Source organism: Triturus cristatus, chromosome 1_2 (genome assembly GCF_964204655.1).
Source record: "Triturus cristatus chromosome 1_2, aTriCri1.1, whole genome shotgun sequence".
NCBI lineage: Eukaryota > Metazoa > Chordata > Amphibia > Caudata > Salamandridae > Triturus > Triturus cristatus.
This window is the reverse complement of record NC_140580.1, coordinates 987,342,000-987,359,264: the sequence shown is the minus strand read 5'-3', so window position 1 is coordinate 987,359,264 and position 17,265 is coordinate 987,342,000. Positions and strand designations below refer to the sequence as shown.

The 17,265-nt window shown below is 45.8% G+C and overlaps 1 protein-coding gene across 3 annotated transcripts in view; it reads right to left on the bottom strand.

The window, feature by feature from the left end:
• Window positions 1-17,265, bottom strand: part of RABL6 (RAB, member RAS oncogene family like 6) — a 374,256-nt gene that overhangs the window by 41,626 nt on the left and 315,365 nt on the right. For all 3 annotated transcript variants that reach the window (XR_014963001.1, XM_085610983.1, XM_085610992.1), the window contains exon 13: window positions 5,287-5,461. Coding sequence is in view for 2 of the 3 variants with exons in the window: in XM_085610983.1 (XP_085467109.1) it covers window positions 5,287-5,461 (175 nt within the window). In the remaining variant the exon portion in view is untranslated. The remainder of the gene's footprint in view (window positions 1-5,286; window positions 5,462-17,265) is intronic.

Below are 17,265 nucleotides of genomic sequence, written 5' to 3'. Positions count from 1 at the left end.
CCCACGAAGATCTTCGGCATCGGCGGCATTAAAATTCTTCCATCGGCTATCGCTACATAAGAGAATCCTCTTTAAAATCCATTTAATGACCTACAGAGCCATGCTTAAATCAGGACCTAAGTACCTTTCAGCACGGTTCTGCCCCTACATCACAACCACGACTCTTAGGTCCTCTTCAGCCAACCTCCTTAAACCACCCATTTTTAGATGTAAAACAAAAGAAGGATAAACAGTGGCCGTCCTGGGGACCAAAGCCTGAAACGTACTACCAACCAATCTAAGACTTCTAAAAACAGAAACTCACTTCAGGAAGGCTTTGAAGACTTGGATATATGGTACCCCAGATGACTTTTGCCTTTCACTCATTTAGCATTGCTAGGGCCCTCTCTCACCTCCAACCAACCAGCGCCAGGATGCTCCTTGCGGAGTGGCAGTTAGAGTTGTACAAATACAAATTTACATTTCAGCCTATACACTCACTAGACACAACTTGGGGACTGGTCTGTCTTTTTTGTGTTATTTGTAAGATTTTCTATGGGTATAATTGGAGTATCCTGGTCACTTGTAAGGTCATCATTTATTATGCTTTAAAAGGTAACACATCTGAATAAACATGAAAAATGTGTTGTAGAACCTACCAATTTAGCCATTAAAAAAATAAAAAATTATTTGTAGGGGTCAGACTCGCTTGCTACTTATCGAATGGGGACTGGTCTGACTAAATTGGTCATGGCTGCTTTGGGTTCCCAGTATGGCACTGCAAAGGAATACCTCACCAAAGGCGAGGTACTGGTAGTCCAGGGAATAGACACAGACTAAAAGCCAGGAAGGACTGAGCAGGCAAAGTGACCTTCTCATCAGATCTGGCTGTCAAGGCAGTAGTCTGCCTGGAATCTATTCACTGTCGCCGATGTTGCAGTGTGCAGATATGCAGAACATGCAAATGGTGTTGTAGCAGCCTTGGCCCTGCTGGAATGGGCTCTCGGGCTGCTTTTTGGTCAGTGCGCAGCCGATCTTAATGGAGAGCACTATCCACACTGACAAGGTCCTCTTTTACACCCACTGCCTTTCTGTGCACCCAAGAATCATACAAAGAGCTCATTGTCTACTTGATAATCTTTTGTTTCGTTGAAATAAAAGCTCAATATGCCCTCTTTGGATCAAGGTGATGGAGTATTTCCTCTTCCGAAGGATGAAGAGGAGCAAAAATGCGGGAAAGGTGATAGACTGGTCAACATGGAGGAGTGCCACAATCTTAAGAAGGAAAGATGCAGGAGTCATCAACACCAAATTGCCTAGGAAGAACGTAGGTCGTGTAGTGTGGTTTCTGCTCAGTTCATCTACGCTGGCATTCAGGGACCCCGCCAGGTGGTTCGCGACCAGGAATAAGATCTGTTCCAGCAACCTCCAGAGGCACACAGCTTTTTTTCAGTGGGCCAAGAAACCCACTCTGCTCTGCTTGCTGCAGTTCCAGATAATTGTAGTGTTATCTGTGAGAACATGTGCCTGCCTCCATTTGTTGGATGGCACGACAGCTTTGAGGGTTAAGCAGATCACCCGAAGTAAGTTCTAGTAGGTTGATGTGAACAGGCTATCTGCCGGAAACTACAGGACTCTGAACATCATACTCCCACGCAAACGTCCTCACGCCCATAAGATAGCGATGTGACTGTCACAAGCTCTGGGCGAGGAAGGGGTAGCAGCCTGCCATGGTTTAGACCACCATCTGATAGCCACCACTGCAGAACCTGAGCAATCTCCCTTGAGATCTGAACTGAGTCGGAGAGGCAGCCCCGATGCAGAGCCAACTTGGATTTGAGGCTCCACTGTAGTGCTCGAATGCATCACATGGCGTTGTGGATGAGGAGGATGCATGAGGTCAAGAAGCCTCAGAGCTATCCTCACTAATCTATAGAACTGATCATGAAACATCAGGTTCATGCTCTGAATGTACTTGACGTGCTGCGATGGAAAAAAGTCCTTTGAACGCACCGTGTCCAGACTTGCCCCAATATATGGAAGTCTCTGTTTGGGGCTTCAGTGGGACTTCGGCTCATTGATGGTAAACCCAATGATGTCAAGAGTTGACAGTCGTAAGACGATGGTCCACAACTGAATGTAGCGATCCCACCTTTAGAAGCCAATGGTCTAGGTATGAGAATACATTTGCTCCTGACCTCCGAAGGTGGCGACCATCACTGCCATCATTTTTGTGAACACCTGAGGGCCGTGATGAGGCAGAAAGGGAAGCACAGCAAATTGCCCACTTTGAAGAGCAGATATGGCCTGTGGGACTGCTGAAAGGGTATATGGAACTACGTGTCCTGCAAGACCGGGGTCAGCTATCCAGTCTCCCGGTACAAGAGTGGATAGGATTGGAGGCAGTGTGAGCAATTCGATTTGGTCATTCCCCAAAGAGGAATTCAGTGGGTAAAGTACAAAGATAAGGACAGAGATCTACGTCTGTTTTTGGGGCAGGAAAGTAGAGTGAAAAACATCTGTCACCTTCTCAGAGTGCACACTTACAGAGTAAAATATTTACTGACAGCATCAGGATGGGCAAATGCTCTTCTAAAATTCGCTTTGACATGGGGGCAAAATAGGACACAAATGAAATGAAAGGTAGGGCTTATCCTCTTTGAAAGATCTGGAGACCCATTTGTCTGACGTAATGGATCTACAGTTGGGGGAAGGAGCGGGGTGAGAAGGGGGGGGATTCTGCCTCCCACTGGCATGACATGACCAATGGAGGACAAACTAAAATGGCTTGGCAGCTGTTTAAGCATGGGGAGGAAGAATTAGATGACTGTGGACGCACCTGGCCTGTGCGGTACTTGCCGTGCTGCGTCCATGGCCCAGAAAAGACAAGACTGTCTGTGGTACCACTGGTAGAGATGCTGACAGTGCCTATAGGCTAGCCCCTAGAATAGGCTCTGAATTAACTAAATTGATGGGGAAACTGTTTTGCTAGAGTCAATAACACAAAAAAACGTGCAGTAGCTCTACTGTCTTTAAATCTCTCTAGCATCAAGCCTGCTTTTCCCCCATAACAGTCTGGACTAATTGTAGTGCATATACATAAGGGACGTTTGCCAATCGCCTGCAAATTTGGTCAAAGTCATAAATGTGTGCTTTCTACGCATTAAATTGGTGGCAACAGCCGTGCCAAGACAAGAAGTAGTATCCAGGCCTCCACAGATAGTCTGAGCAAGGAATTAAGACTGGCCTTGCTTGTCGAGGCATGCACAATGAGGATCTCAGGTGTAAGATGATTAGTTAGGAGGCCTGTATCCCCAGGCGTGGGTCTATTCGCCAACTACTGGCAGTTAAGAACAAGGCTTGGACCATGTTGCAATCAAAACATCAGTAAAGGCTCCATTAAGCAGTAACAAGGGCTCAGACAGAGTCAGCACTGGTTGCAGAATTCTCCAAACATTAGAATGTTACAAAAACGCAACTGCAAGTCCAGCAACTCAGTTGCTCTCCAATGAGACACATTCTTCCGTTGGGGGCCTATGTGGCGAGTCAAGCTCTGTTTCAGTGGAGGAGTCTAACCCACTGCCATTTTGTATATCCAAGCATAGGGCTTCATCAGTATAGTGAGCAGGAGGTAACCCATCACACTCCCCCTAATCATCAGTGTTCTAAGGGAGACCATGTGTTTCTTGTATAGGTTCAGAGTTAAAAAGAGAATAGAGCCTCTGCAGATAGCTATGTCATGGTGGAGGCACCGGGTTAGAGTTTGGCCCTGGATCTTCTATCGACACTGTTGAAGTAAGTATCCGTGTCAGTCTAATGGGACCTGGAAAACATCCTGGGGCCGGTGTGGAAGTCTGTACTGAAGTCAATAAAGGTCCGGTAAATAGCCCCAATGAGACAGATGGCTTTGTGGGAGGACCCACCTGTGGTAGCATGACTGGAAGCCCAGGAGGACCAAAGGGCACACTAGAAGAAGTCTAAATTGCACTAAAGATGTGGAGCATAGCCTCCTTCAAGGCTGCTATCTACTGCAAGGTTGGTTCTGAAACTGGAGTCTTCGAAGGAGTGTGATGTTTGTCCTATTGCCCATAGTGCCCTCTTTTCTGAACGCAATGGGTCCGGTGTTATGTAATGTGAATTTGTAGAGTGCAGCTAATCACCCATAAGGGCATCCAGGGGCAGAGGGTGTGTTGTCTTTTTGTGTTTGCGCTTGGACTTACACTTTGAATTACTTGAAGACTTTGAGCCGGAAGCTGATCATTCGCGGGAACAGCCTTGTGACTGGGACAGACACTGAAACCTGGAGTGGCAGCAAGACCTGTGCTTCCATCTTGACCTTTTTTTGCGTTATTATGTACAGATTCACCTACCAATCCTGGATTGCTTTCAGGTACATGAGGGCACATATGGCGCATGATTTGGAGTAGTAACAGAAGGCAAGGCACCAAAGAAACACTGTGTGCAGGTGCATGATCAACATTTACCTCCTGCAGTCTCTGCATGGTTTGAAGCCTGTAGTTTCTAAGGGGACATACTTTCCAAGTACACTGTCTAATAGTTTTGGAAACTGCTGGAAGAATAACAAAAGCTGGGAGCAAAGTCCTGGATCCAGTCAGATGACACGGAAAGAAAGACATTTATGTCAGCGTACAGTACATGTGACTCATTCCAGAGCGGAAGGGAGCCATCGTGGAGCCGCACAATGCCATGTGCCAGCGCCCACGATCACTGCTGTTGAATTTCTCTGGATCCAGTCCAGCACTTGGGAATATTGCAAAGGTGAGGACTCTAAGAAATATTACTATTACCATGTTAACATTACTCAATATACTGACCACGGAAAGATCTGGGGCTTAGTCTGCCTTGCTAGGAATAGAATTTCTGACATTCGGAATCCTGCAGATGTCATTGGTGAGAGTGAGCATGCTAGGCCATTCTGTGATTCTGCAATTGACCTCTTTTGTGCAAGCTCATCTTTGGCACTTACAAAGGAGCTCCATCCTCCATAAGTATTTGAACAAAGGATTTATTCAACTTCTTACCATCCTGTTTTTTATTATCCAACACAAAAAGAAAATTGTGACGGTATCAAGTGCAGAAACAATAGGTAAACATGGAACGGAATTCTCTCCGCAAAATGCGATGCCTTTGCAATACTGTAAAACTTATTTTTAACTGACCAAACGTAATGGTTCTCAATGAATGTTTAGTTTTAACGATCAAAGAACCTGAGAAGACAAGTGATTTGACGAGAATGTTAGACAATTCAAAAACAAACTGTTCATGTAAAGGCTGTATTTACATTACCTTCATCGCTGCTCTCTTTAGTAGCCTTATCAATGATACCCAAGCCAAAGAGATCAGAGTCATTTTTCAGTTTGAAGGATTGGACAGTGGTGGGCTTTAGAGTCTCAGCATGCTTTCCAGTAGCCAGATCCTCTTCTGAGATGTCCGAGATGTCCTCACGGATCGGGAAGTCCTCCTACAGGACAAGAGATATAATTGGAACAAAAGAAGGAGGGAAAAAAGTTTGTGAAATACATGACAGAAGCTTTTTCTAGAAATCATAAATTGTTCACACGTCACCCACAAACACCTTAATGTTGTGCAAAAGTTAATTTCTTTTTATGCTATACGACTAGCATTTATTTGGGGCACAACCTACCATAAATAAGATGCGATTTTGAAGTTTATGGTTTTTGAACAAATCTCCGGACTGGACTTTGCTGCACACACTGTTTTCGTGACTTTAAATAATACAAAATGCCCAAGCTGATTAACAGAAGGGAAGAACTGGCACAAGATCTTTTTGACAAGAGGTTTACTGCGTCACCATCATTACCAAGGGACCCACAGAACACAGATTACTATCATGCTTTTTTAAATTGGAACGTGTGAAAAAACAAGAACTAGCACAGTGGTGGGAAGGGGTCTCCTTACAGCAGTATATAGATAATTAAAAAATCCCTAGAGGTCTGCGCATTCTCATATTCCCCACGTTTGAAGATTTGGGTGAGGAGTTGCTGAGTGAGTGTGAAAGCAACCTAGAGGGGGCAACCTACACCATGATGCGAATTCTCAAACCTGCGACTGAAAAGGGGATGAAACTTCAAGCTGACATTGAGAACTTAGAGCAAGAGATAGAGGCAATGGATTGTAAGGATTTAATTGATACTAACTATGCCATCTTCAATAAGGTAATAGAAGACCACCAACAATACTTAAGGGATAACAAAATGCGTAAGATCAAAGTGACGATTGAGATTATAGGGATGGTCGCATTTATACCGTTGCGAAAAAATACGATAACCTGAACACAATGGAGGATAGAAAGAGGGGCAGGGAAGAAAGTCAGGATACTAAGTCAGTGAGTAGTAGCTCTATAGCCTCAATTGAGAGTACAACGTCTAGCATAATACAGTCAGACAACCCTTTAGGGGAAGGTGCCTCCAATTTTCAGGATGAATTGGAAAGACTTCACATAGGCAACAGACAGTGCAAAAACGGAACAAAAAGACAAGGGGAGGTGGGAGGAAAGGGAAAGCAGGAGACTCAAGGCATGGTAACATGCTTAAAGAAAAATTAGGAGAGTCGGCCCCCATAATTCACATTTATTTAATGACAGAAACTAATGGAATGACAGAAGTTAGGGACACAACTGTGCATACACCACAATCAAGTGTCATACAGATGGACCCTCAGATCATTATTTCTAGTAGATCCTTAGATGAAAATCAAAGCAATGCATTGAAAAAGAGACTTGGTTTTTGTCCGATACAATGAGGGGATGTGGTGGACGTTCACATAGATCTGAATAAATTTCTACGATCTTTGAAATTAAAAGAAAATTTCTCACAGCAAGTAAATAAACCTGTGGTTGAAATATGTGAACGATTACCGGCTAAACAAACAATTGGTAGCATACGTGATGTACAGTGTTTATTATCTATTGAAAACGATGACAACATAGATGTGCAGAAATTATTAAGTGATCTAAACGTTACAGAGAGTCTGGTAGAGATACTGGGCTCAGGCCTAAATCTAGATTTACTCCTTACACTGGTTATCATTCAAACATTGATGAGTTCGGGGATAAAATGACATAGGAATTACAACTACTTAATATCCCTAGAAAATTTGGCCCACAACCCAAATTTAATCTATCTCGTGATGAGAGAGAAGAGCTTCTGAGGCTTCAGAAGAATGAAAATATTGTAATCAGGGAGGCAGATATAGGTGGAATGTGATCATCATGGATAGGATTGACTATATACATGAGATTACCTGCCACCTTAGTGACCAACAGTGTTACAAATTGATTAAGACCAATCCTACTCCGGAACTCACCACCTATATCAATTGCAGACTATGTGAGTGGAGGGATGAGAGTTTACTATCGGATGAGGAGTATTGTTATTTTCGTGTTGAGAATGCCAGATTTCCTTGCATTTATATTCTACCAAAAGTGCACAAAGTGGGTGGCTTTCCACCGGGAAGACCCACTCTCTCTAGGGTGGGCTCACCCACGGAAAGGCTATCTGAATTTGTTGTTATTACTTTACAAAAATATGTCACTAATTTACCCTCATACATCAAAGATAGCAAGGATATTCTTGTTAAGTTCAATGATTTCTTATGGTCTGAAAAGAATTGCAATTTGTTACATTTGATGTGGTCAGTTTGTACACTTGCATCCAAAAAAGATTCGGGCTGATGGCAGTCCAATATTATCTGGACAAAGATGGAGCTGATCATTATGCTTACAATGCTATGATATTGGACACGATAGATCTGATTCTTTCTAAGAATTACTTCATGTATGATGAAAAGTGGTACCACCAGTTACAGGGAACAACAATGGGCTTTCACTTTGCTCTCTCTTATGTCGGCCTTTTTATGGGCTGGTATGAGAGGGAGCATGCCTGGGGCAAAACTGCCTCCCCTTGGAGTAAGTACATCATCTTCTGGCGGAGGTACATAAATTACATCATTTGCCTCTAGGCAGGCCCTAATGACTCGCTATTGGATTACTTGGTATACCTCAATGACAATCCCTATAATATAAAGCTCATGATGCACAATCATAGGGACAGTATTGATTTCTTGGACATTCATTTTTACATTAGGGAAGGGATGATTCATAGTACTATGTTTCGCAAACAAACTTCTTAAAATAGTGTTCTGCAAGCATCAAGTGCACATAAGTCAGTCATTACGAACATTCCCTGTGGTGAAATGGTCTGAACAGGACGCAATTATAGTGAGGACACAAATTTCAGGAATAATGTACTGGATATCAAACAATGTTTCCTTCAACGGGGCTATGACTGTAGGGCACTATGTGAGGCAGAAGGGAAGGCCTCTAGACTATCCAGGGCGAACACACTTCAGACTAGTGTCCACAATAGGAAAAAGAAAAGCATTGGACCAGAATACACTACCATAAAATTGGCTCTCTATACCAAATAGATAATACAAAGTGGGAAGATCTATAAGACTCTTAGAAAGCATTGGCACTTACTGAGGGACATTCCAGGATTACGACCATTTATTAATGAGAATACAACTGGTGTATACAGAAGAGGACGTACATTTAGACATTCTTTATGTCCTAGTTATGTCACATCATTAACAACAAAAAATAAGATGTGGTTACCATCGAAGCTCATTCGTTTTTACAATGGCAGTAATTGTAGCATTTGCCAATTTGGTTTGAATAAGAAGAAAGATTTCAGATTGAAAACATTGCGGGGATCATAAAATAAGGCACTTCATCAATTGTAACACACATTTTGTGGTATACATCATTGGCTGCAGCTGTAATTTGATCTACATGGGCAGTACAACAAGTAGCCTTAAGACACAAATTCAAAAACACTGCAGGGTCCTGGTTAACATGAAATCTAGATAGCCCATGACTGAACACTATAGAGCAGCACATGCAGGTGATCCAACTTTATGTTTTTTTGGGATTGATCATACTACTGCAAATGTGCAGGTGGAGATACAGAATTAACTCCTAGACAAACTGAGGCAAAATGGATTTGTCGACTAGGGTCAGTCTCACATGGTCACAACACTGGTAATGAGTTTCATTACTTTTTGAGATGACTATAGACTATCTTTCTGGTTCTTTATCAATTCCCCCCCTGTTATTGCTGTCTCCTCATCTAACTCCCACATGTGCACGTTTAGATACTCATACATCATCGTCCTAATAAGGTTCTATAGATAATTCCCTTCCGTGGCTCTCGTTGAGAGGACTGAAGTAACCTTGCGCTCTTAAAATCCAGTTAAGCTCAAATTCTGTTTGCTTTCGCTGTGGGTTTATATTCCTAATTAACATATCGCCACTTTAGGTAGAGAATCTCAGTAATGATATTTACTAGCGGTATGACCTCGAGACCACCTATTGCTTCTATGTAACTATCTTTGACAATAAATTACGAGGACATATTGAACAAGTTACTTACCTTCGGTAACGCTTTTTCTGGTGGATACAGTATCTGCCTAAGGATTCCTCACCTTGTGAATATCCCCTGCGACAGCATTCCACAGAATTTTTTCCCCAGCTCTCCACGCCGACGTCATAATTCCACGGCTCCGCTCGCGACTCCGTATGACGTCACCGGAGCCATAAGAGAGCCAGGTCGGCGTGATGACATCAGTTTCACCCATTTTTTCCGTGCCTCCGAGGCGACCGGTGGACCGACAACAGATTCAAAGTATACACAGTACACAACATTCGAACAAATATACATAGTACGTAATCAAAAGGAAAGCTAAAGAACATAAGCATTTCATATAAATGCACCAGATAGAAAGAGGATACAATGTAAAACAACATATCAAATAAGACATCCTTTAAGGTATACAAAAGGTGGACAACGGGGAGACGGGTGGGTCAGTGAGGAATCCACAGGCAGATACTGTATCCACCAGAAAAAGCGTTACCGAAGGTAAGTAAGGAATATGCTACTTACCAGTATGCATCTGTTCTTGGCATGTAGAGCTGCAGATGTATACACTGTGCATAGATCGCTATCTGGTGTTGGGCCCGGGTGTTTACAGTTTGTTTTTCCTCTTGGAAAGTCTTTGGAAGTCACGAGTTCGGTGACTCCTCCTTTGGTTCGTATTGCGCATGGGCTTCGGCTCCATCTTCAGATTGTTTTTCACCAACAGGGAAAGATGGAGCGTAGTAGTAACAGTAAAGAAACCCATGTGTGTTGTATCTAAATAAGATAAACTGGAACGGATACAGGTAGCCGGGGAGGCGGGTGGGCGTGTATAGATCTGCAGCTCTACACGCCAAGAACAGATGCATACTGGTAAGTAGCATATTCCGTTCGAGGCATTTGAGCTGCAGATTATACACTGTGCATAGACTATATAGCAGTACCCAACCCTAGCGGCGACCACCGGCATCCGTTGCAGTTGTTTGGAACAGTGTTTTAGTACAGCCTGGCCCACACTAGCTTGTTGCTTGGTTTGCACATCTACACAGTAATGTTTTGTGAAAGTGTGCGGTGTTGACCATGTCGCTGCTTTGCAGATGTCATCTAGTGGTAGGTTTCCTAGAAAAGCCATAGAAGCCCCTATCTTCCTTGTAGAGTGGGCTTTAGGGGGAACAGATAGCGTTCGTTTTGCTTTGTGGTAGCAAATCTGTATGCATTTTACAATCCACCTAGCTATCCCTGATTTAGAAATAGGGTTGCCTTTATGTGGTGGAGAGAAGGAGACAAATAGCTGTTTGGTTTTCCTGAAAGGTTGTGTCCTTTGGATGTAGTAAAGTAAAGCCCTTTTAACATCCAGTGTGTGTAAAGCCCTTTCCGCAACGGTTTGAGGTTGTGAGAAAAAGACTGGTAATTCTACCGACTGGTTTAGATGGAATGGAGAAATGACTTTGGGTAGAAATTTTGGGTTGGTGCGGAGTACAACCTTGTTCTGATGCATTTGGAGAAAAGGTTCCTGTATAGTGAGTGCTTGTATTTCACTAACCCTTCTGAGGGAAGTGATGGCCACTAGAAAAGCTGTTTTCCATGTGAGAAATTGGAGCTCACATTTATGTAATGGTTCGAAAGGGGGTCCCATTAACCTTGTGAGAACTATATTCAAGTTCCAGACAGGTGAGGGTGGTACTCTGGGTGAAATTACTCTTTTGAGGCCTTCCATAAAGGCCTTGATGGCAGGCACTCTGAAAAGTGATAGGTGCTGCCTGTTCTGTAAATAAGCAGCAATTGCAGCGAGGTGTAACCGAATGGAAGTATATGCTAGGTTACACCTTTGTAGATGGAATAAGTAACATATGATGTGCTGTATGGACACATTTAAAGGATTGATTGTGTTGTTGTGGCAGTAAACAACAAATCTTTTCCACTTTGCAGCATAGCATGCCCTCGTAGTAGGGCGTCTAGCTTCCCTGATAATATTCATGCAATCAGGGGGAAGTTTAAGGTATCCGAATTCTATGATCTCAAGATCGCAAGGTTGAGCTGAGCTGGGTCCGGGTGCCTGATCTCTCCATGGTTCTGGGTTAGGAGGCATGGTGAGAGGTGTAGCTTTTGGTGTGGTACTACTGAGAGTTCCAGCAGTGTGGTGTACCACGGTTGTCTGGCACATGTTGGAGCTACTAGGATCAGTGTTAGGGAATGCTGTTGTAGCTTTCGCACCACTAATGGAATTAGTGGGAGAGGTGAAAAGCGTATGCAAATTTGTTTGACCAGTTCATCCATATCGCATTGCCTTTGGACAATGGGTGTGGATATCTGGCGGCGAAGCTTGGGCATTTTTTGTTTTCGTGGGTGGCGAATAGGTCTATGTGTGGATGCCCCCACTTCTGAAAGAACGGGTGAAGAACCTGTGGGTGAAGTTCCCACTCGTGGATCTGCTGCGTTTGTCTGCTGAGCAGATCTGCCACGGGGTTTTGGACTCCTGGGACATGTTGGGCCAGGAGAAAGATTTTTTGTGGAATTGCCCATCTCCATATGCTCTGTGCTAATTGAGAGAGCTGTGGAGAGTGTGTGCCCCCCTGTTTTTGAATGTAGTACATGGCAGTCATGTTGTCTGTGCGAATGAGGACTGCCTTGCCTGAAATCTGCGTCTGGAAGGATTTTAGGGCGAGGAAGATTGCCAGTAACTCCAGATGGTTGATGTGGAGTAACTTCTGTTGCGGCGTCCATGTGCCCTGTACTGTGAGATGTAACAGATGAGCTCCCCAGCCGGAGAGCGATGCGTCTGTTGTTGGGATTATTTGTGGGACCGGGTCCAGGAATGGTCGACCTCTGGAAAGGTTTGTGGTGTTCCACCACTGCAGAGAGCGGATCACCAGATCTGTCAGTTGCCCCTGGGCCTGGTTCTACTGGCGCGCTAAACACTCTTGGAGTGGATGCATCTGGAGTCTTGCATGGGGCACTATGAAGATGCAAGAGGCCATCATCCCTATCAGTTGCATAAACACTCTTGCTGGGAGAGAGTGTTGACATATGAATTTCTGACGCAGAGCCTGTATATTTGCAATCCTGGCAGGATTGGGATAGGCTATGGCTTTTGAGGTGTCTATGGTGGCACTGAGGTATTGTTTTGTGTGTGATGGTACCAGGTGGGATTTTTGGTGATTCACCATGAAACCTAGCTGGTGAAGTAGTTGGATTGTAGCGGCGGTATGTTGCACACATTGTTGGTAGGACGTGGCTTTTATTAGCCAGTCGTCCAGATACGGGAAGACGTGAATGTGCTGTCTTCTGAGGTGTGCAGCCACTACTGCTAGGCACTTGGTGAATACCCTTGGTGCTGTTGTTACCCCGAACGGGAGCACCTTGAACTGGTAGTGTAGCCCGTCCACCACAAATCTAAGGTACTTTCTGTGAGACTGGTGTACTGGGATGTGTAAGTATGCGTCTTTCAAGTCCAGAGTGGTGAGAAAATCGTTCTGGGAGAGGAGTGGAAGAACCTGTTGAAGGGTTACCATGTGAAAATGGTCTGAATGTATGTAAGTATTTAGAGGTCTGAGATCTAGGATAGGTCGTAGAGTCTCGTCTCTCTTTGGAATCAGAGAGTAGACCCCTAAATTTTGTTGATTTATGGGGACCTGCTCTATGGCTTCTTTTTGCAGGAGGGAGATCACCTCCTGTTTTAGTAACGTAGCATGTTCTTGAGACATAGGGCGTGGCCTGGGTGGAATGTTTGGGGGGGGTAGATGTTAATTCTAGGCAATACCCTGAACGAATAATTTGGGTCACCCATCTGTCTGATGTGATTTGTCTCCCAGACGTGAAGGAAATGCTGTATTCTGCCCCCGACCGGAGTGGAATGGTCTGGAGGGAGCGGGGGAAAGTCACTGGGCAGGAGGTGTGGCAGAGCGGGCGGTATTTGTCTTGCCTCTGCCCTTATTATTATTGCCTCTGTATCCGCCTCTTTGATAACCCTTTGTGAAGGTAGATTGAGGAGGGGATTTGTAGGACGTGGATGCACTATCCGAGGAGTAGCCTCTGCCCGTGCCCCGAAAGGAAGAGCGGCGAAAGGAGCGCCTAGGAGTGTGTGACTGTAGGGCTCCCATGGATTTCGCCCTGTCAGTATCTTTTTTCATCTTTTCGAGGGCTTCATCAACTTTTGGGCCAAATAGATGATCTTGGTCGAATGGGTGGTTTAATATAGAGGCTTGTACCTCAGGTTTAAAACCTGAAACTCTGAGCCAGGCATGGCGACGGAGAAGGATACTGGTGTTTATGGCCCTGGAGGCTGTGTCTGCTGCATCTAGGGCACAGCGTATAGAGGTATTAGTTATTATTTTTCCCTCTTGGATCAATTCATTAGCCCTGTTCTTGTATTTTTCAGGGAGATGGTGCATAATGTCCTCTAACTCATCATAATGCGCCCTGTCGTATCTGGCCAATAGCGCTTGCGTGTTGGCGATACGCCATATGTTGGCGGCTTGTGACGCAGTGCGTTTCCCTGACGCGTCTAGGAGCTTGGACTCTGTCAGGTGGTGGTGCTTCGCCGGACGCCTGAGAATTTGAGCGCTTCCTAGCTGTAGATACCACTAGGGAATCCAATGGTGTAGGGCCTTTAATGTATGAAAGGTCTGTGGGGGCGGCTTTGTATTTTTTCTCTATACGGGGGTTTAGGACCCTGGCCCTGACTGGGTCTTTAAAAACCTCCAGTGCATGTTTAATCACTCCCTTTAACATAGGTAGAATGGCAGTAGACCTATGTGCATTGTCAAAGGTGTCTAGGAGAAAATCCTCCTCCACTGAGTCAGTATGTAACTCCACCCCGTGGTAGTGTGCCGCCCTTTGTAATAGGTGGTGAAAGCCTAAGGAATCTTCAGGTGGGGATGGCCTAGATAGGTAAAGGTCATCCTGTGGGACATCTGGGATGTCCGGATTGTTATAGTCGTCCCATTGGTCCGGAGATCCAGTAGGGGTGGGGTCTTGTGGTACATCTGCTGGATCATAATAAGGGTCTCCTAAATCGTCTGGGACAGGAGACAAGGTTGGGGAACGATGAGGCAGGGGTGGAGAGGGTGGAGGTGGGGAGGGTGGAGGAGGTGGGGAAGGCACTCTGAAAGGGGAGGTAGCAGTGTCTTTCCTCTTTGGAGGTGGAGCTGGTTTGTCCAAGTGTCTCTTTTTTGAAGACAATGTCAAATGTCCAGTTTTTGGATCCTTGGTGAGTGTCTTTGGAAAGGATCCGGTGTGAAAAGTTCTTGCGACACTGGTTGTTCGGTCGGCGCGAAGTTTTCGGGGCCGACAGCTTTTTAGGCTTGTCTAAGCCGTGCTTCTTTGGGACCTCCGATTTTTTGGTCGGTGCCGAAGAAGGCTTCGGCACGGGAGTAGCGGTGCCGAGGGCCTTGTGATGTTTGGTCGGCACCGGAAGGGCAGGTTTCGACATCGAAGGCTTTGGTACTGGGTTCAGTGTGGAGATGGAGGCCGATCTTTTCTTTGGTGCCGAAGGGTGTCTTTCGGTACTGCTGGTAGGCTGGCTCGAGCCCGAGCTGCCGGAAGGCTTAATAGGCTTCTTTACCGGGCCCGAAGGTGGGGTGTGAGAAGCATTATCCTTGGTCTTGCCTAGGCCCGAAGGCGAAGGTGTGACCGAAGCCTTTTTGGGTATCGGCGTGGGTGTGGGAGGGGGTATTGTACTCACGACCCTCTGCGCCGGGGTGATGTCCTCCACATCTGAGTCGTCGGCCTCGGAAGCACTGACGAGGTTGTCGTCCTCTTCTTCGATGTTCTGCTGCCCGGGAGCTTCGACGTCGTCCCCGAAGATGTCGACTGGAGCGGAGGTCGAGGAGTGCGCCATGTTGCGTCTAGCCCGTCGATCTCGAATAGTCTTTTTAGAGCGAAAAGACTTGCAGGCGGGACAGTCTCGGGCCTCGTGTTCAGGGGAGAGGCAGAGGTTGCACACCTCATGAAGATCGGTGTGGGGAAACTTGGACCCACATCGAGGGCACTTCTTGAAGGGAGTTCTTTCCATCAGCCGAGACCGGAGCCGGAATAGGCCCGAAGGCCGCCGCCGTCGACGACCGGAATCGAAGAAGTGCCGAAGAGAAGGTGAGTAAGATAGTTTATTATCTGAAGGAGCTCGATGAGCGAGGATTTGTGCGTCGATCGTTGAACTGGAAAGTTCGGAACCGGAGCGCAAAGTATTACATCCGAGCCCGATGGCGGAAAAAAACAATATGAGGATGGAGCCGAAGCCCATGCGCAATACGAACCAAAGACTTTCCAAGAGGAAAAACAAACTGCAAACATCCGGGCCCAACACCAGATGGCAATCTATGCACAGTGTATAATCTGCAGCTCATATGCCTCGAACCTTGTTCTTCTGATGGATACATCTGCCAGTGGATTCCTCACCTTGTGAATAGATTCCCACAGCAGTCCCACTCCTGGAGGAGGGTGTCAACCTTCCTATACCAAAACGTTCTGCAAGACAGAGCGCGCAAAATGACTTAGCTCTAGTTGAATGAATGTTGAGGGAATAATACCCTCAGGTGGAACCTTACCAGCAAGGGCGTAGCAGATCTTGATAGTTAGGATAATCCACCTTGACAGAGTGCACTTGTGCACAGCTTTGCCTTTTGAATGTCCAATATAGCCCACGAAGAGCTGATCTTCCAAACGAAAATCCTTTGTTCTGTCCAAATAAAAGCTGATTGCTCTTTTAGGGTCCAAGCGGTGAAGTCTCTCCTCCTCCTTGGAAGGGTGAGGATAAAACACAAGGAGAGTAATCGACTGCCCCAGATGAAAAGGAGTAACTAGCTTAGGTAGGAAAGCAGCCCTGGTCCTGAGAACGGGGGTTTTAAACTAAGAGCTTGAAGCTCACTCACCCTCCTTGCCGAGGTTATGGCTAGAAGAAAGACCGTTTTAAAGGACAACAGCCTCAAAGGACAGCTATGAAGGGGCTCAAAAGGGGACCCTATCAAAAAAGTTAAAACAAGATTTAGGTCCCACTGTGGCATTACAAAGGGAGTAGGTGGAAACCTGTTAGTAAGACCTTTGATAAATATTAATACAATAGGAGAATTAAATAATGACGGCTGATCAGGAAGACACAGAAAAGCTGATAAGGCTGATAAATAGCCCTTAACCGTGGCCACAGCACAACCCTGCTGAGCCAAGGAAAGAGCAAACTGAAGCACATATGACAAGTGGGCCTTTAAAGGGTCAATGGATCTCTATCCACACCATTTAACGAATTTAGACCATCTGTAGGAGTAAATGACTTGGTGGAGTGTCGCCTGGCCGATAAAATAACATCCACCACATCAGGCGGGAGAGAGAAGGAACTCAGGTTGCCCCGTTCAATCTCCAGGCATGAAGGTGCAGGCTCTGGAGGTGGGGGTGTAGAACCTGCCCCTGAGACTGCGAGAGGAGGTCTGCCATGAGAGGGAGATGAAGCGGAGGGTGCAATGAGAGGTGAAGTAGATCTCTGTACCACACCCTTCTTGGCCAATCCGGGGCGATCAATATAACTTGGGTATGGGAGGAAACGCGTAAAGGAGTTGAGTGCTCCAACTCAACTGAAACGCGTCCCCCAACGCCCCCTGCAACGGAAACTGGAAACTGCAGAATGACGGGCAATGCGCGTTTTCGAAAGTGGCAAACAGGTCCGCCCGAGGAGTCCCCTACATCCGGAAGACATGTCGAACTACCTCCGGATGAAGCCTCCACTCGAGGTCGGCAGAGAACTGCTGAGACTGTCCGCACGCACGTTCAACACCCCGGCCAAATTATTCGCCATCAAGCAAATCCGATGGTCCTGAGCCCAGGACCAAAGCCGCAACGCCTC